At 31.5% G+C, this 23,494-nt stretch overlaps 4 protein-coding genes across 6 annotated transcripts; 3 read left to right on the top strand and 1 right to left on the bottom strand.

Annotated features, from left to right (window-relative positions):
* Positions 1-693: 693 nt before the first annotated feature.
* LOC112719749 (uncharacterized) lies at positions 694-5,263 on the bottom strand. The gene is made up of 8 exons (XM_025770431.3): positions 4,440-5,263; positions 4,220-4,329; positions 3,364-3,443; positions 2,716-2,857; positions 2,491-2,640; positions 2,007-2,208; positions 1,062-1,163; positions 694-940 (listed from the first exon to the last, which is right to left on the bottom strand). The coding sequence occupies exons 1-7, from the start codon at positions 4,522-4,524 to the stop codon at positions 1,063-1,065; spliced, it is 870 nt and encodes a 289-aa protein (XP_025626216.1). The 5' UTR covers positions 4,525-5,263; the 3' UTR covers positions 694-940; position 1,062.
* A 107-nt stretch (positions 5,264-5,370) lies between these two features.
* LOC112719746 (pentatricopeptide repeat-containing protein At5g06540) lies at positions 5,371-9,627 on the top strand. Of its 3 annotated transcripts, XM_025770426.3 has the most exons (6): positions 5,371-7,445; positions 7,531-7,663; positions 8,072-8,228; positions 8,952-9,030; positions 9,151-9,246; positions 9,334-9,627. In XM_025770426.3, exon 1 carries the CDS (start codon positions 5,371-5,373, stop codon positions 6,973-6,975), a length of 1,605 nt encoding a protein of 534 aa, XP_025626211.1. In that variant the 3' UTR covers positions 6,976-7,445; positions 7,531-7,663; positions 8,072-8,228; positions 8,952-9,030; positions 9,151-9,246; positions 9,334-9,627. The 3 variants fall into 3 exon arrangements, with proteins under 3 accessions (XP_025626211.1, XP_072063969.1, XP_025626210.1); XM_072207868.1 differs by having other exon boundaries at positions 9,151-9,627; XM_025770425.3 differs by having other exon boundaries at positions 7,531-8,228.
* A 230-nt stretch (positions 9,628-9,857) lies between these two features.
* Positions 9,858-13,974, top strand: LOC112719747 (D-aminoacyl-tRNA deacylase). Its single transcript, XM_025770428.2, has 8 exons — positions 9,858-10,526; positions 10,785-10,968; positions 11,515-11,657; positions 11,927-11,990; positions 12,777-12,829; positions 13,026-13,081; positions 13,446-13,520; positions 13,620-13,974. The coding sequence occupies exons 1-8, from the start codon at positions 10,197-10,199 to the stop codon at positions 13,774-13,776; spliced, it is 1,062 nt and encodes a 353-aa protein (XP_025626213.1). The 5' UTR covers positions 9,858-10,196; the 3' UTR covers positions 13,777-13,974.
* A 2,315-nt stretch (positions 13,975-16,289) lies between these two features.
* On the top strand, positions 16,290-18,746 carry LOC112723717 (uncharacterized). The gene is made up of 4 exons (XM_025775167.2): positions 16,290-16,500; positions 16,639-16,700; positions 16,806-16,869; positions 18,279-18,746. Exons 1-4 carry the CDS (start codon positions 16,383-16,385, stop codon positions 18,437-18,439), a joined length of 405 nt encoding a protein of 134 aa, XP_025630952.1. The 5' UTR covers positions 16,290-16,382; the 3' UTR covers positions 18,440-18,746.
* Positions 18,747-23,494: the final 4,748 nt, after the last annotated feature.

Here is a 23,494-nt window from a genome sequence, read left to right as displayed (position 1 = left end):
ATTATACTTCTTAGTTGCTCATGCGGAGAGGTTAAAAAAGAGTTTTTTTTTTTTTTTTAAAACAAATCTAAAATAGATTAATAAATACTAGCATGTCTATTATCCCTCCTTTTTTTTTAATTTTTAATGTTAAAAGTAGCTAGCAATAATAAAAATATAAATTATTAACATTTGTTGTCAATACTAATTGTATAATTTAGTGTTAGTTTTCCATCACATGTATAATATTCAATTCTGAAAATACAGTGATTTAGTTTCGGAAAACCTGCATTATGATAACTGCTTTTTTTTTTTTTTTTGGGTAGATATTATCATAACTCTTTAATGACTTGAAACTAATATATTGGTCTAGTGCAATGGCAAAATAAACACAAATAACAATAGGGTTTAAAACAACAAATATTTATAAAAGCTTGTGTTTATATCTAATTGAAAAAGATATTACAAGGGCCAAACAATTTTTTTTTTCTAATAATAATAATAATAACAAGAAAACTTAGGTGCAGGAAAGTTTCAACTCTGAAACTGAAATGGTAAATAGTAAAACAATTTTCTAAGAGAATTTTTTAACTATTGCTTTAGAAACATTTACAACCAATTAGATTCTAAATACTACTCTACAATGGCTGATTTATGCTTAATTAGTTAGTTATATGGATTAAATGCCAAAACGAAGACATAGACACAATGATGTATAGCTACTAGATTTTGTGATAAACTAGAAAGGAACATGGATGTTAATATCATTGCATAATTCAAACTTCATGTCAATGATTTCTTTAATCTCAAAATATCTAGTACAAGCTAACACTAAGATTATGCGGTCAGCTCAAACTTTACCAGTAAAATGGCACAACCGTTCGTACCATGTTTGATGAGAACGAAGTGCAAAATTTCCTTGCCAATATTGTTGATATTGATTTTGTGCAGTGATATCAACCTTAACAATTTAAACATTCAATGGATTGCTGTTATATGTAAACTCCGGCTTCGTTGGAAATCGTTAAATAGAAAATTGACAACTTAAATGAAGGAAGATTGCGACAGAAGAATGAACATACCTCATAGTTCGATATCTGCGACTCCAACTAAGAAAGAACCCGGATCATCGGATCCAAGGAGTGGAATATACTCTGATCCTCTCACATGAACACTAAAGCAAGCTACATTAAGAAACATTTGTTAGCAAGATTTTGGGTGAAAGTTGAATACATTAGAAGACCTGAAACATTCTCAAGACAAACTAAAAAGCTCATTATATGAGTAGAGAATGCATAGGTAGAAATCATCATTATCATCATTCATGCACGCATTATAATTAAAGGGCAAGAACAACTCTAGATGTAAATACATTGTAAAAATTAAGAAGATACACTTCTGATAAGCATCAAGTACATGTATGCAGGAATAACATCAAGCACTAAAGGGTTGGCTTAAGAGAACAGAGCACTTTTTTATCATCTAGAGGCTATATCACAAAATTTTCAAAATAAAATAACTTGGCTAAAAAATATTTAAGGGACTTAACTATAAATTTTTAAATCATTGGAACTACAAATGTTTAAAATATAGGTCCCTAAAAAAGGGCAGCCCGGCATACAAGCATACCACCTTAACGTAAAGTCTGAGGAAAGACAGCACCCAAAGAGAATAATGCAGGCAGTCTAACCTGAACCTGATAATTGCATCAGGTGGCTGATTCCACAGCTTAAACTAGTGACTTTGAAGTCACACGGAGACAACTCAACCATTGCTCCAAGGTTTTCTCCAAATTATAGGACCCTAATTGAAAACTTTTATACAATATAAGACTTTATTACAAACTTCTAAATTTTAAGGACCTAACTGAAAATACAATGAAACTATAATAAAATAACCCCAAAAGTAGTTTTTACCTTTTTCTTTCTCCATCAATGGCTATATTACTATCTTCGTGACTCAAGCAAGACTTTAAACTTAAGGCAAAAAAGTTTATAGAATGAAATTTTCAATGTTGCTAACGTTACCATTCTCTATTTTCATGACACTTTGGAGCATTATTTCCATCTTTGTCTTCATATCATGACTATCATCCATATGTGGCACTACAAGCGTAAGCTCCCTGTATATATCACGCGCAAATCTGCATATCTTCTGAGCGAATTCAAGCTCACCATCTGATATCCTACCGATAGCCAGACGCATCAGTTCTCCAGTCAAATCTGCAAGCTGTAAAAAAATGTTCAGCACCTTCAAAAAACAGCGTCGGGGAAAAATCGCAATTTGATTTAAAGCATACTTCATGTTCTATAAAAATCATATAACTGTATTTAAAAAGAAGACATAATTGGTTATATTCATTACAAACAAATCAAGCACTTGTAATAATCTCTTTGAATGGCAACATATTGTTATATGGTGTTAGTGTATGTGTTATATCTACTAATATTCTATTAACAGCATAAATAAGTCACTGACATGGATAATAAATTAAAGGGAAAATATATTTACCCCTAATAGATAGTCAAGGATATTTATTTGTAGAGGCTGAAGTGATGGATCACTAAGTGGTAACAATGTGTTGTTTATCTCGTCAAGCGTCAAAAGTGTTCCATTTTTACAGAAACCGCAGAAAGTAGCTGCTTCAACATACTCTTGTATCTACAAACACCAAAGGCATGTATCAGATGAAAGTATTTTTGTCCTCAACCAATAAAAAAGTTACATTAAGCATACCCCAGGTGAGTATGCTCGTCGTAGCTTCCAAAAATCGGTACCCTGCAATTCTTTGACTAATCGAGACATGTACTGATTTGTCACTGCTGCTAGATCCTTTTCAGCTTTCTGAAGTACTTCCTCTTTATTATACTTACTCATCCTAATTAAGACATTAAAATAAAGTATTGCCAATAATATCAGAAAGATCAACATTACATGAAAGAATAAATCAGTAGCCATCACAAGTAGATTTTGGTTTCACATTTCTTATCATTTTTTTGTTTTAATTAAGATAGAACATTTTCAAACTCACGCTATTCACAGATTTATTAAAGAACAAAGGAAAGCAAAGGATATGTATAAAGTATGAATATGAGGATAATGTGATTATTAAGATAAACTTACTGCTAATAGAAAATAAACTCATTGTAGTACATCCAGGGAACAAAATGAGAGGTTGATTCAGATGACCAATTGAAAGTATATATAATAAAGCATTGGCAAAAATAATCAAAACAAAGGCCGCACAACGATCATGTTTATGTAATTTAGCTGATCCGAGACGGAACTTGAATCAGTTGAAGATCCTAAAATATCTACCCAATCATTCACAAGGCACAAGAGAGAAACAAACAGAGAGAGAAGAATGGAAAAGCGAAAGCTAACCTGTGAACTTGAAATATGACTTTTTTGCTGTTCATTGTTACATCACGACTTGCTTTAACCACTCTTTCCCGTTTCTCATTCTACAAACATAAGTAACAAACAATGAGCAGTGTATACAGAACACGCACGGCTTCTCGATATCCATATGTTTTTTCAACATGCCTATTAATATAAAGCATGTTTCAAGATATCATCATTGAAAGAATTTCTTAAAGGGCCATGTAGTGTGTGCTAAGTTTATCAATTCTAACCATCCAGAATGAATTGAAACCACTACTCTTGAGAAGGTAAACTAGTAACACAACATTTTAGGCGAGCTTGTCTGCTGTGCAATGCTTCCTACATAAACAAACCCTTCCACTTCAAAGCACTAATCCTTTAGAGTGTGTTTCTGAGTTGAGGTGTTGGAGAGAAGAACAAACAAAAACAATCAATGATTCTAATTTAATATCCCAAAACTCCCATTTCTAATGCAATGATCAAACAGTTCACCACTCTCCCAAGCATAAGTTTGGAGAGAGAAATTTTCATTTCAATTCAAGTAAATATAATTATTTAGAAAACAAAATGTTATGAATAACATGATATTACCAATTAAACCTTCCAATGATCCCTCAATCACTTCCTAAACACTTCATAATGCTCCAAATATACATCATCTAAAAATAAATTATAAATTTATGCACCTCAATATTTACACTTCAGCTAAGTTCAACTCAATTTCCACTAGCTACTGAAAATCTATCAGAGTGTCGTACAAACTAAAATAACGAATCATCAAAAAAAAAATTGAAACTTCGAATGAAACAAGAGCAAAATAGTTAAAGTAGGGTATGAAATCAATAAGAATACTTACAAGGTCATTGAGATATTCAACATATTTGGTGAAAGGAGCCTTCATTGCTGACTCAGTAGCCATAGTTCTTGCCCTCTTTACCGTTGAAGCTTGAATGTTACCACCTGCAACTGCCACAACCGAAATCCCCCAAAAAAAGCGTAACTTTTCAATGTTAGTGACTCAATGAGAGAGAGAGAGAGAGAGAGAGAGAGAGAGAGAGAGAGAGAGAGAGATTTACTTTGATGGAGACGTTGAGGTTTGGAATTGGAAGCCATGATGAAGAGAGAAACCCTGAAGAATGAAGCGGTGAATGAATGCAACATCTGTTATACATAGATTTGGGGTTTTGGGGTTTTGAAACATTTTCAGGAAAAAAGAGGGTCAAAAAGTTTGGTTTGTATTTCAATTAATTGTTTCTAAAGAATTTCTATAAACAATAAGAATTACGGTTTTTTATTTAAATAAAATATATATTATTTAAGAAAATGTGTAAAGATTGAAAAAAAAAAATATTTGTAGGTACGAATATGATAATGAAATAAGTGGAATATTTTTTAAATGGATTTTGCATGTTTAGTGTGAAATATGACAAACTATGAAATGATTATTATTTATATCAGGAAAGAATATATTGATATTCGTAATTTTAAGTTAATATTTCTATTAATTTTAAAATATTAATATTAAGAAAATAAAATATAAAAAAGATTCAAAAAATTTTAAAATACTAATAAAATAAACTTGTAAGATGAGTTTATATTGATAAAACTATTCAAATGTCAAATTTTTATTGATTTTATTAAAATATTAAATAAATTTTTTAAATAAAATAATTGAATATAAATATTATTTTATACACATTTTTAACTATTTTATATATTTTTAATAAAATAATAAAATTAAAATAATAAATTTTTTATAGTTAAATCATGTAGAGTTAATAGTTAAAAATTATAAAATAATTTGATAACTAAATTTTTATCTAATAAACTATCAACTTCACGTAAACTTCACCAAAATTTTCACCTTAAATTTTAAAAAAAGCAGTATATGAAACTGAGCTTGTGCATGTTTTCTCGATCAAGTTTACTTCCGACAATGAAGAAGAGATTGTTGTGAATTTATAAGCTTCATTGTTTAAAACCTGAATTTATTGTTCTCTCTCTGCTATGAGCTCAATTCCACCATGGCTTCGTCTCTTGCAAGGAACCATAAATCGAAGCACGAGAGAGTTAAAGCGAATCCACGCCCACGCCATCACCAATGGCCTTGCAAGATTCTCCTACGTCTCCAGCAGACTCTTGGCCTTCTATTTCCGACACCACCAGCGCAACCGCCGCGATATGCGCCGTTTAGAGGCCTTTTTCATTCACATGCCAATTCACACTGTGTTTGACTTCAATGTCATGATAACAGCTTTTTCAAGAGACTCACAGTTTTACAACTGTTTTCTGCTTTTCAAACGAATGCTAGCCACTGGTGTTAGGCCTAACTCTCACACCTTCACCATGTTCGTCAAATCTTGCCGTGGATCTTTGTCTCTCCTCCAACAAGCCCATGCCCAAGTGGTGAAGTTGGGGAGTGTGGATTATGACGCTTTTGTGGTGAGTTCTTTGATTGGTGTTTATTGCGATCATGGAGAAGTTGGTGCTGCACGGCAGGTGTTCGATGAAAGTTCCAACAAAAATGTGGTGTGTTGGACTGGTCTTGTTAGTGGTTATTGCAATAATGGTTTAGTTGAGGAAGCAAGGCTGTTGTTTGATGAGATGCCGCAAAGGAATGAGGTATCCTACAGCGCCATGGTGTCTGGGTATGTGAGGAATGGTTGTTTCAATGAGGGCATTCAAGTTTTCCATGAGCTCAAGTGTTGTGGAAATGTTATTAATTTGAATGGCTCTCTTCTGGTGAGTGTGCTCAATGCATGTGCTGCTGTGGGTGCATTTGAAGAAGGCAAATGGATTCACAGTTACATTGAAGAAAATGGTTTGGAGTATGAACTCGAACTGGGGACTGCATTGATTGATTTCTACACCAAGTGTGGGTGGGTGGAAGAGGCAGAGACAGTGTTTGATAGTATGCCTAGTAAGGATGTTGCTACTTGGAGTGCTATGATATTGGGTTTGGCTATTAATGGAAAGAATTATATGGCTCTTGAGCTTTTCGATAAGATGGAGAAGGTTGGACCCAAACCCAATGCAGTTACTTTTGTTGGTGTTCTAACTTCCTGCAATCACAAGGACTTGTTGACTAAAGCGTGGTGGTTTTTTGAACAAATGAGTGAAAAATATGGCATCCTACCATCCATTGAACACTATGGATGCATGGTTGATGTTTTGGCGCGAGGCGGGCGAATCAAAGATGCTTTAGCGTTAGTTGCTAGGATGCCGATAGAACCGGATGGAGCCATATGGGGGTCTTTGCTCAATGGATGCATGATGCATTGTCATGTTGAACTGGCACATAGAGTTGGGAAGTATTTGATAGAATTGGAGCCTCAACGTAGTGGATATTACATCCTTCTAGCAAACATGTATGCAAGTATGGGCAAATGGGAAGGCGTCTCCGAGATGAGAAGACTGATGAAAAAAAGGGGAGTGTCAACCATTTCTGCTTGGAGTTTCATAGAAATTGACCAGTCCATCCACAAATTTGTTGCTGATGATAAGTGTTGTACATATTCAGAAGAAATTTACGGAGTTTTAAACCACTTGAGTAAGGGACTCGAGGATTTAACCAGATCAAAAAATACATTCTATTTATTTGAAGTAATATAACTTAAAAAATAGTGGTCTCAGACTCATATTGCATATGAATTTCAAGATATTACTTATTGATCTGATCAGCCATCTGTACATTATGGAATTCAGTTTGGCTTCTGAAAATTGAAGGGCTCATTCTTTATTTCAATACTAAAGTTGGTTGTTGAGACTGCCAAACTCACTTTATGGCTAATGAAATGGTCTTGAGGTCTAAACTCATTTGGAGAAGGTTAGTTATCGGTATCTTCAAATTCAATACTTTCCATTAGAACAAGAGCATCATCCACTGATGTCTATGAAGAATGGTCATGTTGTGATGCTGACAAACAAGGAAGATTTGGAATTAAATCGAATAGTTGCACAGATCATTGAGCAGAACATGTTGGAATTCCAAACATCAAATTGGAAGAGCTGTTTAAAGGCCATGGAGTCCTCTAAAACCTATTGCAATGGAAGAAGCCCTTAATTTTGTCCTCAAGATTAAGGTACAAACCCTTTGATTCATATCTGTCTATCTATCATAAATAGAAAGCTCGTGAGTTTTTGATTTGGAATTTTCTCTGCATACAGAATTTCTTTTAAAAGGTGAAAATTGTCACCATCCGTGGTTGATGTCGGCGATGACGATGACTTGCGGTTTCAAATGGTTAGGGTTGGTAAGGAATCGGGAAATGGTGCTTGCTGCAGACATTAGTCACTGTTGGTACGGCCTGCTGCGGTGTTGTGTCTGAATCGTGCTCTGGTTCTGTCCCACCGCTTGACCCTGTTGTTTCTGTGTTTTTTTGTGTTGGATTGTTATGTGTTTTCTTGCCAATTGATTTGTTAGGGTTTGTGGTTTGCAATTTGTTCGTGTGTGTATGCCAATTCTGGAGTTTGATCCTTGTGTTCTTAATCTTTGCATATGGAATTGCTTTTTGTATTTGTGTTTTGAATGTCCGGTTATATCTTTTCATCTTCTGTTTCCCTCATTGTTCTTCCTTGATCATTGTTTGAATGTGGGATGTTGAAACTTGCATGTCTTTGGTGGGTATTTTGGAGAGTGAAAATGAAGTAGATGATGTTCTTGTTGACTATGCTTAGCTCATGGTTTCTTGACTGGTCCGATGTGCAGGGTATGGCTTGCTTATGTAACTTCCTTGAACAGTTTACAACTGTTTCCTTGATTATGTAGAATTCTAATTCATAGGAAGTTTGAAGAAGTTTTCAGTTGGAGTTTTGACTGTTCCTGTTTAGTGGAGGAATGTCAATGGTGTCCTTTTTCATGAGATGTAAGTGTTTTATGTTTTATTAAGTTGATATCAATTAGGGTTGCTTTTAGGCACATGCTGCATTGTCCAATTGTTGGGTTCATAATATTGTAGTGCTCTGTTTTTAATGTGGCAAAATTCAGTTTGGTTTTGGAGTGATGTAGTGTGGAATAAGTGTTGAAAGAGTATGTTTTTTGTAGGTGTTTTTATTGACTATTGAATCTTGCTATTTGTGTCTTCATAACGGTTTTGGAGTTTTGGTTACTTGGTTATATGTATATACTATTGGGCGTAAATTGCTTGGATGTTTATATAAAATTCCTCCTCATTCTTTTAAACATTGTTTCCTCTCTGGATCATGGGGGCAATTGATATTTAGATATACATTTTGTGTTTAACTTTATTTGAAGATTTTGTACTTTTTCTCATCGAGAACTCATTTTATAAGTGTTAAATAACAACAAATTACATAGTTATAGAAAGAAGAGAACAAAAATTTAGACTTGGAGACAAAACTTTAATATGAAATGATGAGATCCATATCCATACTGTAGTGCATTAGGAGAGACTTGGGTGGAAACTTCGGGCAGGAAAGTTAATTCATTGTGTTTTTAAAGTTGTGAGCAAGATGTTTTTCCTTTTGGGTTCACTTTTTTTTAGCATAAGTTGCATAAATTTTTGTTGGTATCATTTGATGTAATTTAGAGTGACAAATTATATATTCCTGCACTTCCTTGTGCTCAGTATTGCTAGGAAAGCAATTTGGAGAAGTCAGACTTGGATCCAGAAAGCTCCGAAGGATAGGTCGATGACCAAGAATGTGGTATGTATCTGTTATGGACCCTGTTTTTGTTTCCTCTTGTATATCTAATAAGTGGTTTATATTAAGCTACTTTTGCTCTATGAAACTGGCTAATTTTTTCCACACTGCTATCACTTTTAGGCTGAGGAAATAGCTGAGAAACTATGTGAATCAATGGCAGCAAGTCTTGAAGGCAAGAAGCTAGCTTCATTTACAAGGATCTCTTCAACAGTGCACGTACGAACCAGTCTCCCCCTTAATTCTGGCCTTTCTTTTTAATTATTATAAGGCTTGTCTGATGCTGTGGTTCAAAAATCAAAACAGGCAGCAATGGAAGAAGCCCCTGTTCGTATTTAAGTTTTTAACCCCTAGACACTATTCAGGGATGTGCATGCTGCCAAGGAGCTAAGGAAACCATATGTTGTTGTATTTGTTGGAGTTAATGTTGTTGGAAAATCTACTAATCTTGCTAAGGTGAAGGAGAATAATATTTATTGGGCTTTTCCAACTGTTCAAATTAATTGACAAGAAGTCAATTTGTATCACTTTAATGTTCATCGAGCTTGTGCTAATTTGTGCTACTTTAATATTAATTTTTTGTTCAAATTAATCGGCAAGAAGTCAATTTCTGTTGTGTGTGATCTCGGGAATATGCAGGTCAAAATCTTGTATGGTCTAATCTCCATTTCTATCTGCTGATATTCATAAATTGCTCTCTTCGTTTAGCTTTTTAGATATTTTTGCTTCACCAAAAGGGGAATCAATGAAGACAATCGATATATCTATATAAAGTTTTTTGTTATTCTTATATAATATATATTTGTCTCTAAAATTTAAAATTTTTACATCCGTCACTACACGAAGTTAAATGCTTTTCTTGATTTTTTTGGAAGGAAATTTTTTTGACCAAAAATTGTCTATATCTAATATTGTATTGATTTTTGTTAAGATGCAAGAGAAGCATTCAAGTTCATGAATGTGATTGAAGTGAATGGAAAATAGCGAAAATGCAAAAAAATTCCTTCAATTCCAAAGAGTTACTGCTGATTTGGGATTTATCATTTTGTATGTCCAAAAAAACACATTTATTTTAATAAAAAAAAAAAAAGCCTCCAAATTCCAAAACCAATTTGGAGTTTTACTCCTTAGTCCTTGGTCCTTGGTAAATCAGTGGCAGAAGACATAACATGCTACTTCGTACGATTGGTTTTTGTTGGACAACAGCTGCAGCCGCCAGTGTTCCACTTTTCATTACTAGCAGTTACCTTAACCGTGTGCTACCACCTTTTTCTTCAATACCGCTTTCAAATTCCAAACCATTATTATTCCCTTCCCCTTCTTTTTCTCCTTCTTCTTCTTCTTCATTATCATCATCATCAAATTCAATTCAAGTGAAGCACCACCACCACTCAGCAATGGTGACTCTTCTTGTTGCTACAACCTCCGACCCTGCTTCCATCAACCCTGCCAATGCCCTCTTGGCCATGCCAGCTTGGCAACCAGGTCCCCATCTCCAGGTTCAATTATCAATACTTCATTTTCAAATTGATTCTGATAGATATGATAGTGAATTAATTTGAGGTATTTCATGTTTCGAGAACTGAATTAACAACTGTTTTGACTATTAACCGTTTTCTACTGTAGATATCATTGAGTTAGTTAGATATTAGTAAGTAATGTTTCTTATAATTAGTAAAAATTCATTTCTAGGTTGTTTTCTATGAATTATTTATTCTGATCTAATGGATTGCAACACCTTTGATTCTTTATTATAGGATGATATGAAGAGTTTCTGTAATGAAGGGGTTAGGGTTTTGCTTCATGGGAAGAGCATAGTGGTGGAGGATGACTTGGACAAGAGGTGGGAAGAGAAGACTGGTGAGGTTGTTGATGAGGTCATCTTCTTCAGCAAGCACACTGCTGTTTCTAACAAACCTGCCCTCACTGTTCATCCCATTGGTATTAATTTCTTGTCTTGATTGCCCTCTTTTTCTGTTCTTCTTGCTTGAGATAGCAACTTATATAGTTCTTTCATGGTTCTTTAATATGTTTTGTCTAGTTCTCAGTTCAAGCTATGATAAGTGGATTTCTTTTTTTTTTTTTTTTGTTAGACATGAGTTAGATTAAGGCCACGTTTGGATAGGTTTGTGACTTTGTGTCCCGGATGTCTCTATTTTTATCCTAAGGCAATATCCAAATGCAACCTAAAAGTTGAAAGGGTGACTCTTTCACGAGGAAAATGTCCCCTCAACCCTTAGTCGATATGAAATTTGGACGTAACGGATATAACAAACTTGATCTAATTTTTACACTTGTGTCGTAGATTTTTTCTTTTCAGACATGTGTTACCTTAAAATTTGAAAGGGTGAGTCTTCATGCCCTTGGTTGATTCAAGAATCGAATATAATGGATATAACGGACTTGATCTATTCTTTATCTTCTTTTTTATATTATGTGGAGTAAAAATGTGTGTGTTGATCATTTTTTGGTGGAACGTATGCGCAGGAGTTCCTCATTTGCGCGAGGGTGATGTTCCACCCCAGGGTGGGAAACCGGGATGGGCTGCACTGCCGAATCCTCGGATAGGTCCTTGGCTTCGACTTTTGAAGAAATTGGCTCAAGCTCATAATCTGGTCCCTGAATTTGAGGTGTGTTTCCTTTTGAGCAATTGAAATTCAGAATGCCTTTCTTTAGAGCCTTTTGATTCTTTCCTGCATGTCAATTTTCACTACGAGAAATGAGCCATTTTTTTCCAGTTATATGTCGAGCATTTCTTCTTAAATTTAGCACTTTTCGAAATTACATGCCTTCTTTCCCATTGGACAAAAATGGCTTATTGTCAAATTGTGTTTTTGATAATGGGATTGTACTTTCCAAAAGCTATTCTATCAGAATTTGATATGTTTCCTCAAATTAGATTACTTTGGAGGCCACTCATCACGGGCCATTCACAAATAAGCCAACAATGTTTCTTGAGATTGGTGAGTGCTCTTTTCTTCCTCTTAGATCTGTTCTGAATTGATGGATTTGATATACCATATATCATAAGTACATTGCATAATCTATTATTAAGGTATAAATTCATTACTATTCCCCCAATGTTTAGTTTCCAAGTCAAGACCGTCTTTCTTTATCTTGATGTTTAATCTCACATTCAATTCATATTAATCTTTCCCTTTTGTGAGTACTTGTTAGTCGTGTAGAAGGTTCCATCTTTCAAGTTTTTTGGGTGGGAGAAAAAAAAAACTGATGTTCAAAGAGAAATATAGGTGAAGCTTGTAAATCACCAGTGTTATTGTAGTTTAATACTTGGTGCAGGAACATGATTTTGGGTTATTGGAATTGTTGACTGTCCTTAAGTTGGTCCTCAATTAACCGTCTCTCACCTGTACCGATACCCTTTTATGTGTTGGAATCCTTTTTTTTCTTTTGGGTACAACGTTAATATCTTTTGGTTCTCTTAAGTAATTTGCACCATCTGAACAGCATTCTCATGTTTCATTAGAAGCTGTTAGCTATGACTTTAGGGGGGGAAAAGGGGGAAGATAAATACATTTGAATTTTGAATGAATAAATTAAGATGGTATAATTTCTCTCTTGGTGATTTGATGACGACTTGTAGAAGACATAGAAAAGTATCATTAAAGAGGGTAGACCTAATACAAAATATACGAAATCGCTAAGGAGTTATTTGATTTGGTTATGACTTGTGAAAACACTTTGTTGTTGAATAGCTTAATATAAACTGGTTTTCTTTTATGGTATAGGTAGTACCGAAGACTATTGGAAAAGACAGGATGCTGCTCAAGTAATGGCTCAGGTTGAATGGATTTGTGCTTTCTTCACTTTGCATCAATATGTAGAATTTTGCTTCTACGAAATTCCTTCGATAAGGAATTTTATCTCTTAACTATCTATACCTAAATAAATGGAGTAGGTAGGAGCTGATTAGGAATAATTTAGTCTTTTTTTTTTTTTTTTTTTTTACTGAGATGATGGTGTTTGTGTTGTTGTAGTTAGTATGGGAAGGACTTGGACTCGGAGGAGGGACAGATGTCGGAAACTGGAGCAGGTAGAATGATGAAGCCAATTGCGCTTTTGTTCCGTATTTGGTGTTTACATGAGGTCATGTGTAATGTGTTTTCAGATAGCATCATTCATTCATTCTCACTCTGTTTCGCAAGATGGAAAATACGTTTAACTATAGTCTTCCAATTTTCACACTCGACTTCGTGGACTATAATTTAGCATCTGCTCTTGATCTGCTCTTGATATCTTTTAAATTGTTCTAATGCTGCCAACATTGCATAATGCATCTTATGGAATATAGTTCTTGAGAAAGATCATGTTGTTTTCTTTAGTGTAATATCTTCGTGCTACAGTTTTCAAAATTTGTTCTAACTTCTAACCTGAATCTATATCTTATGATCTTGTAGGGAGAATGATAAGAAGAAAGTCCTTCTTGGGATAGGTGGCGGACACTATGCGCCTCGGCATATGGATGTAGTATTGTGAGGAGTCATTATCCTTGTAATTTAATTTTCTCTCTGACTTTTGATAGACATTGTATCTTCTCGTTAATGCATGTTTTTGTGTAAAACAATATACAGGAAAGACGATGTTTGGGTGGGTCACCTCCTTTCCGGATATTCAATTCCGATGGAAGATCCGAACCAAGCGAAAGGAGAAGCAAATGCGGAGATTGGTGGAACTTGGAGACAGTCTATATTAGCTGCATATGAGCCTTTTGTTTTTTTTAATTTTTAGTGTTTTATATTTTTAAGATTTTGTTAAAAAAAAAAAAGTAAAAACAATGAGCCTTTTGTTTTTTCTTTACAAAATTCTAAAAATAAAAAATATTAAAAATAAAAATAAAAAATAAAATACAAACTAAACACACTATTATTTCTTAATAATTTTTTTTAAGTTAAATATTATTGAGTAGTTTCTTTTGGAACAAACAAACTCATATGGTATTAACATAGGTCATATGTCTTATTCAAGGACAAATGCTAATGTGTTCCAATTAATTTTCAGAATGTAATACTCACTATAAAATGACATGCTATCAGAGATCATAAATAAAGTAATGAGTAATGAGTATTCGTTTTTCTTTTAATTAAAAAAATGATTAATTTAATTAACAGATTATCCATTTAAATCTTAATCATTCATAATAAAACATAACAAAACAAAGCATTAAAATTATCTAATTAATAAAGAGAAGACAAATGAACCAATTTAATATCTAAAGAGGAGAAAGATCATTTAATCTGAGAGAAAAATCCTAAACGACTCCTGACAATTATTTTGAAAGACAACGAGACCCTTAAAAAAAATATCCAACCCAACCTTTGAGTTTTATTTTTATAGGACTGATTAGCCCCTATGTGAGTGTTTTTTTTTTTTTTGGCACAGGTTAATCAATCTCATAAAAGTAAAGTTCAGAGACTGGGTTGAGTATTTTTTTATTTTTTGTTAACGACCTCGTAGTCCTTTCGAAGTAATTGTCAGAGACCGAATTGGATATTCACTCTTTATCTGAAATGACATTTTTAAATAAGTGACCTACTATATACATGGCTTCTTTTCTGAAACACAAAAAAATTAAAGATTTATACAAAATCATTACCCAACTCAGGGTCATGAAAACGGTGCTTATGTTTTTTTTTTTTTTTTTTGCACTTTTAACTATAATAATGCATGTGCTTTAGCTTTGGTAACAGCAAGAGTTTCCATGAATGATGCTTTGGTGTAGCTGCATGTCTCTTGAATTATTTTTTTTTTTTTTTTTGTGATGGTTACTCATAGGGTTGTAAATTATCGAATTGGATCGAAAATTAATGCAAAATCTAATTGAAATATGCTACAACTGAGTTAAAATCGAAAAAATTGATTTTTTTTTTAGTTCAGTTCAATTGTAGCAGAAACAGCAAATTGATTGGTTGATGTTGTGGAGGAACTGAATTAGTTGATTCAGTTGGTTTTGGGCCCAAAATCAAATTGATAACACTTTTGTATAAAACTGTTTTTATGATAATTAAAATATTTATATATAATATATTAAATAATTTAATAAAATATGTGAAACTATTTAACATTTTTCAATTATCATTAAGAATCTGATTAATCCGACCTAATTTTGCAGAAATATGTAAAGAAAATTTTTTCATATCCAAAGTTTAAAATTGAAACATCTAATTAAGAGATCAAGTCACAGTCTTCATTGGTGTACGTCTCTTGAATTTGACAAGGAAACATGTGATCTTAGATTATAAATTTGAAACAATTCCCAGTTCCCACTACATATTATTTTCTTGGCTTGCATCAATGTCGGTCAACTTGGGTGATTTCTTCGAGGGTTCAATTCAACAATAATATGTTTAATCTTTACCATATAAATATTTGGAACCATTGGGAGTATAATACAGAATTTAACAAGTTTTTAACACATTTTTTTTTTTTGTATTTTGATTGCATAGATAATTAAATACATGTATAAACAGAGCTTTTAACACATTAATACTTTTCAACATTCAAGTTGAAAAGTTTCTGTATTTTATTTGAACACAAAAATATATGTATTTTGTTTGGAAAAAGAATAGGATAAAATACTTTATTAGTTTCTAATATTTAGGTTAATTTTTAATTTCGATTTTATAGTTTAAAATGTTATATTTTTATTTCGAATATTCTCTGATCAAAAATAAATTTATTATTATTATTATTATTTTCTTTCTCTTATTCTTTTATCATTTCCACCTTTAAATTACTACAATTACTATTATGACCATTATCATTATGATTGTTATCGTTATTTAGAAGAAGACGAGATGATAATGAAAAAAATGGTAATTTTGGAAAGAAAGAATTTTAATGTTATCAAATAATTAAAATAGGATGAAATAAGATAAAGGAAATAAAAAATAAAATATTTTAAAAATTATAGACAAAATTAAAATTTAGTACAAATATTAGAAACTAAAATAATATTTTATTCAACTATATATATAACTAGAAATATACACATATACATACAAAAATAGATATTAGCTCTTTTAAAAAATACTACATATGCACCAAAATTAGCCACCATCTATTTGTGTATAAATATATTTATAGTTTAACTTATTTTTATGTGTATTCTATATTATTAACTGATTTTAGTATACATCTAAGATAGTTAAGTTGTTTTTTTTTTTTTTTAGTGCCTAATGTAAACTAATCTTGGTTATTATATTAGAAAAAAAAAAAAAACCAAGGGCCCTATTAATGTTCTTTTACTTGTTTTGGAGCTCTTCACTTTTTGGAGTGTTTGGTCTCTCTTCTCATGTTAATGCTATTTCTCAAGCTTGAATAGAGTAAGAGTAGAAATGGTGCTCATAATCATCATTACTTTGCTAAGCATCATTTTCATCTCTTATATGCTACCACCTTCTTCTGCTTCTTTTCCATCAACTACTCAATTTCAACCTTCATTCCAACATCAAGGTATGCAATAATAATAACAATAATAATATTAATTAATAATTAATATGTAAATCTTTCTTTTTTATTCTTGTATATGTATATTTATTATGAGTAATAATCCAATAAATAATTATTATTTCTTATCATCCTTTTGATTAGCCAATAATGCACACAGTAATCACCCAAGGCTGGTAAGAAAGTTAATAAGGGCTACTGAGAAGGTACTTGCTAATTATTTATAAATTAAATATAATAATTAATTCTTCTTCTTCATCATATTTGACTATTCATCAGCATTATTTTTACGTTTATATATGTTGTTTAAGGGACATAATGAAGATAGAGACTTCATTGCATCACAATACAATAAGCAGAAGGGTTACCTTTCAGGTAATAATTATTAATTTAATTAAGAAGTTAATTTTTTCAGTTAATTTTTTTTATCTTGAATTCTAAATTTTAAATGTTAAAATTTAAATTATATGTCCTAAATTTTATAATAAACCCTCAATTCTAATTTTAAATCCTAAATTCTCCAAAATGTGAAAGTTAAAAAAATTAATTTTATAATAAAAGATTAATTAATATTAACTAATTAAACATTAATTCGCTGTACTTATTCAATAGTTATTACATTACCGATCAATATCTAATGATTAATTATATACACTCGTTAAGGTTAATACCAAAGAAAAATTTTAAACTGGTAACAAATTCAATGTTGTTGAAATTATGAATAATTTCAAGTGTGATAATAAATTGTTAAAACGATTAAAAATGGATTAATATACTTTTATTAAATTTTGTGAAGGTCTTATGGCCTCAATTATGTTCACTACTATTGTTGTCCAAATTAAAGTTTGACTTGTTGTATTTTTGGCCCCTTCACACTACAAAAAAAAGTGGCAGACAATGGGTTTTTAGCGGCGGTTTCAAAAAATCGTTACTAAATAAAAAATGACAGCGTTTGACGCGACAAAAAAGAGAAGAGCTTCCAATAGTTTGTTATTTCAGCGGTTACTATAAATCGTCGGTAAGGGTTTTGTCACTCTCTATTTTGGAGCGGATTGGCAACCGCTGCTATCCATTTTCTGGTGGTTAAAAAATGTCGCTATCTGGCTCACTAATCGCCAGTATCTGCCAGAAGTGGTGTAGTGTCATTTAACCTATTCCTATAATTAATTAAGTTATTAAGATATTTTGATGCATGATACTTGAAATTTCAACATGCATGTATAGCTCACAAAACTTCATCTTAATAATTAGTGAACCTTTTAGAATTATTCATGCATCAAATAAGGTAATTGCTTTTGTTACTTTGGTTATGATGATATTCATTTTTTCTTTGTCGAATTCTTTCCTCTTTTTGTTATCAACATTATTTAATTTATAGAGAAGAGAACTCTTTATTTGTGTGAATTATACTCTTAGTTTGTTTAGTTCACCTTCCAAAATAGACTTCTAAATTTGATAATAATTGAAACTCAACATAATATATTTATTTAGAATAGAATTTAATTATCATACATTGATAATATAAAAAAATTACACAGACATGCAATTTTATATTATTATATTATTAAAAATAATTAATTTTTAAATTTATTATTTAAAAAGTTATTTAAATTCATGAATTTAATTAGATAATATTATTTATACTGCTAATACATTAAAATTAAACTTTTTAAAATATATATAAATAAAGATTATTTCAATTAGAGATGTATAATTATACATGCAAGATCCTTTAATAAAACTCATTCTTTTTCAATGAATATGCAACTTTTTTTTTTTTTCAGGAAAAGTACAACATAGGAAGAAAAATATGGTGGCCGGAAAGAAGGAGACAAAAGAAGAAAAATATGATGGAGAAGACCCTTCACAATATTTTGCTAAGGATTATTCCCATGTTGGAGGGAGACGTCCCATACACAATAAGAATTTGCCAATTGGTCCCTAGAATGTCATCATTGTGATATTGGTTAGAAGATAGTTAGACATATGTTCTTACTATTTCGTATTACAAAAATATTATTCGTATACTAAAATCAGCTAATAAAATTAGTCACTAATGTATTTGTATATAAATACATGTGTGGTTTAATTTATTTTCAATGTTTATTTGAATTTCAACATATATTTTATACTAGCAACTGATTTTAGTGGCTGATTTTAATGCATAACCGTTCATATTATTAGAAGCACAACAAATTTGGAAAGCCCTTTTAAATTTATGTTTAAAGTTTGCACAAGTGTATGTGTTAGTTGCAATATTGAAATCAATTAGGAAAAATTAAGTAGTAGAGAATGTCATTTTGTTCTTGGTTCTTTAAAGTGTATCTTATATTTGAGAGGTTAAATGTGCAACTTTAGTTTTTTAATAGTAAAAAACTTATGAACAATTATTCAATTTTAGGTATTATATTATAAATTGATGTATATTATACATTTATATATACTATTTTAAGTGTTTTTATTCACTATTTGATGTCAGTCAAGATTTAAATTCGGATGTGATTGTTTATGACACACATGAATTGCCACTATACCAAAGTCTTAACCAGGCTTATTTTTTTTTATATGCCATGAGTTTGTGAGTTGTGCATGAATATAAATTATATGAGTGGTAGGCTTTGGTGTAGGACAGCTTTTAACTAACACAATAAAGAAAGAAATTAGACTATCTGATTTTTTTGTTTAAAAAATTTGGTCACCAATCAGACGGTCTAATTTGTGTGGGAACGAGAATTTAAATTTTGGCTTAGTTAATCGGACAGTCCGATTTCTATATATATCATATTTTTTTTATTTTGCGAAAATTAAATCGGATGGTCCGAGTTGATTATTATATAATTTTTTGAATCAGTTAAAACTAATCGTTGGGTCTGATATATATATATATATAAGTGTGTGTAACTCATAAATCACTTCTCAGATCTCCTTTTCTTGTTCTTCTTGTTCTGCTTGTTCTTCTTTTTTCCTCAGCTCCTGTATCTCTCTTCTTTCGTATGAACTAAAAAAATTGATAGTGAAGTTTCTATTTATGCGAGTGAGAGAAATGAATGATAGAGTTTTTTTAAAAATATATTATTTTGGTCAGATTTTGTTACAAACATCTGAATGAGTAAAATTTACTTGTGAAAATCCGTTAAATGTTGTTATTCCCTTCACAATCTCATTTGAAGAGCTTAAATGTGTGATTTGTGAGAAGATAGATTTTGAGATGTCAAAGAAAATATCATGTATTTTATACAGATATCCCATACCAGTATTTGGTGGATTCGTTCAGTTTAAAACCAAATATATAACCGACGAAGCGAGTATGCAATAGATGTTTTCAATGTATATGGAAAGACGCGCTCAGATCTCGTTCATCGAATTGTACATTGAATTCGAACAATCTGAGGCCGACCGAAATATTGAACGGAAAGATTACAATAGTGACAGTGAGGAAGAGTTCAAAAGCAATTACGAAGTTGTTGGTCCAGACGGAAATGAAGATCAAGGTGACAGCACTATGGCTCTAAATGTGACAGACGTGGCAAATGCACTCGCAAACGAAGTACCATTTGAGGAGCCATCTTTCATGCGAGTTTTGGATTTGGAAGCCATGCATGCTCCGAAGTTTTCGGAATATATGAGTGCAGGTACGTAATTACCTATATTTATACGAAGGATTAGAATTTTGTAATAATTTATATTGAATGATGGATCAAATAGTTAGGTGACATGTGAAAATATACTCAATTAGCATTTATTTATGTGTTTATTTAGTTAAATTTAAGATAATAATATTTTTAGTGAGTTATTGATTTAGTTAAATATTAATTAATATTTATTAATCAGTATTTATTTATGTCTTTATGTTTTTTTTTTTTTTTGTTAAGATTGAGATAATAACCTGATATAAAGTTTATTTATATTAATATTAATGTAGTGAGTATTGATTTACTTTTAATTTCGGTTATTAAATATTTGTGTATTAAATATTTATCGTATGGTTGTCGTCGTGGCAGAAATTCCTATTGTCGCAGATGGTGAATTTGCCGTGGGAATGGAATTCAGTTCCAGGGAAGCTGTTATTATGGCGATGAAAGATTATACCATCCGAAGAGGTGTAGACTACTGGGTGTATGAGTTGGAGCCGTGACATTTTATGCCAAGTATACACAGTATGAGTCAGGGTGTGATTGGCTTATCAGGGTTAGCTTGATCACCAGAAAGTACTGTTGGGTTATAAGTAGGTATAATGGTAGTCACACATGTATCAGAGTCACCATTTCTCAGGATCATTCGAAACTGAATTCGAACACAATTGCAGAAGCAATAACAGTAAGACTAAACCCGAAACAAATACTTCTTTAATGAAAACACACTTGGCCTTCCTGAATATCATCCAATGACTTCCTAAAGTGAGCAAAAGTAAGAAATCTATAACGTCGGTCTACACGGACCCAGTTACGCCACCTAATATGATTTATTTCATTAACACAATTAAAACATAAATATGAAAATACGATGTAAGTCGATAATGTTACCTGTTTGCAAGCGAAAAACTGCGGGTTTCCTAGGAACCGGCACAAGATACGGTAGATAGATCCAAGCCCAAGTTAGCAGAAGTGTTAGCAGACCATCGATTTTCTTACAGTCAAAATGAGATGCCCTGCATAGTGCCATGTACAGGTGTGTTAGGCATGCCGATCCCAATTATACTGTCCGATACTGCCAAAATCACGAAGCAAAGGCAGGAACTTCGAGTGCACAGATGCTCCAAACTTGTCTCCAAACAAGATCGTACCAAATAACAACATAATGTGGCACTTCACGTACCTCTGAATACTGTTTTCGTCAATCAACTGTAAACGTTCTTTTAAATCTCGAAGCCACGTCAATTTTATGCAGCTTCCTCTGCAGTCTGACTTTCTCGGTGCATTTTCAAATTGGTGCAAACACTCAACCTCTAAGGCTTCAAAACTGCTCATAGTCATTCCTGTGACTGGAAGACCGTTTGTCGGAAGACCAAGAATTACAACCACATCTTCCAGTGTTACAACACACTCATCAACCGGAAGTTGAAAGGTGTGTGTCTGGGTGCCACCTTTCAATTAGAGCATTTACCAGTACTTTCTGACATTGAACTATTCCAATCTGAGAAATATGATAAAAACCAGTAAACCGTAAATATTCCTCCGCATTTTCATGGTACCTATCTGGAGGTAGTGGGTGGTTACATGTCAAAATCCGTAAACTCTACAAAAACATAACAAACTATTAGTCAAATCATTAATAATTACTAATTTACTATTAAAAGTTAATATTTTTCTAATTAGAGTAACTAATTTATTAAACTAATGCTAAACTTTCTATTAATTAGTTAATTTAGTAATTACTATGTATCAATAAATACAACTAAAAAAAATAATTTTACTACATCCAATTTAGTACACAGTTCACTACACAAGATATATTAATTAAAATCACACGGCTATCATAAATTAAAACCAACTAAAACAAATAATTTTACTAAATCCAATTTACTAAACTCCCGAGTAATAATAATTTAACTTCTAAATTTAATTAATAATCCTACAAATCATTGTGAATGCTTTTTAATTTTTAAAAATTACGATATTATTATGCATATTAATTATTTTAGCCATACTGTTTCCTAAAGTAAGTATCGAATTGTTTCTTACATAATTATTTATTTATTTAGTCATAGATAATTTATCGGATAATAATTCCTATATCACTAACTATAATTTCTAACTTATTATTAATAATAATAACTAACAGATAAATCCAATTCTTATTTAACTAATAATGTCCCATTTTATTATTAAAATTTTAACTACAATAATATATTTATGTCAGTTAAAAAGCTAACAATAAACAAATAAATATTACCAAAAAATAAATATATTATATTTTACAAAACCTAATTATTAATCAAAATTCCCAACATTATTACAAAAAAGTTTACACCAATTTAGTTTATTTATTTTTACAAAAAATTATTATAATTTCTAAAATTATAATTTCTAAAATTAATTATAAAAGTTAATTAATTAATTATAATTTCTAAAATTATTACAAAAAACTTCTAAAATATTCTATAACAAACTACATCTAAACATATATATTTCTAACTATTATTTAAACATATATTTCTAAATTTCTAACAATAATAATATTTCTGTCACATATATATTCCTAAATTCAATTTCTAACAATAATAATAAAAATTAAATTTCTAACAATAATAATTAGAATTCTGAAATATAAAAAAATTTTAAAAAATAAACTTATATAATCAGGATGGCAGAGATAATTTACAATATAAAATTTAGGATGATCAACATCTTTATATTTGTGTTTTTTTTGGTATTGTAATTTTTTTTTCATGCACCTAAAAGAAGAAGAAGCTGCTAAACAAAGAAGAAGAAGAGAGAATGGCTGCTGGTGGGTTGAAGGAGAAACTGATTTCGGAAGAAGGGAGTGGGTGCAGGAAGGGGGTATGTTGGGTTTAAGAGGCACCATTCTGGGGAGCTTGGCATGCGCAACACGTGGCAGAAATGACACAACTTGGACCGTCTGTGTTGTCACCCTCAAATCAGACTGTCTGATTGGGCAGTTTCAACTCACACCGTCCGATTTCTTCTCCCCTAACACTACACCCTGGTAAAATACATATGCACTCCATATTTGCGTCCTACTCCATTCCCCCTCCATATGAAAATTAAAAAGCGTCTTGACCACTACCAAAAAAAAAAAAAATTTTGCAAAACCATGTGAGGAGTTATAAAAAGGCCTTATGGCTGCATTTGTTTATATATTGAGATAGAGATACAAACTTATATTATTATGTTCAAAGATATTAAAATAGTATACTTTATATTTTTTAATAAGAAGATTCTTTTTGATAGGAAGGTACTTCCTGTTAAAAAAGACGCAAAGATACTAACAAAAAATATAATTATTTTTTTTATTATTCTCATTAATTTTTTATAATTAT

Source organism: Arachis hypogaea, chromosome 11 (assembly GCF_003086295.3).
Source record: "Arachis hypogaea cultivar Tifrunner chromosome 11, arahy.Tifrunner.gnm2.J5K5, whole genome shotgun sequence".
NCBI lineage: Eukaryota > Viridiplantae > Streptophyta > Magnoliopsida > Fabales > Fabaceae > Arachis > Arachis hypogaea.
The sequence above is the reverse complement of the archived record's forward strand: the minus strand, read 5'-3'. Positions and strand labels throughout refer to the sequence as shown.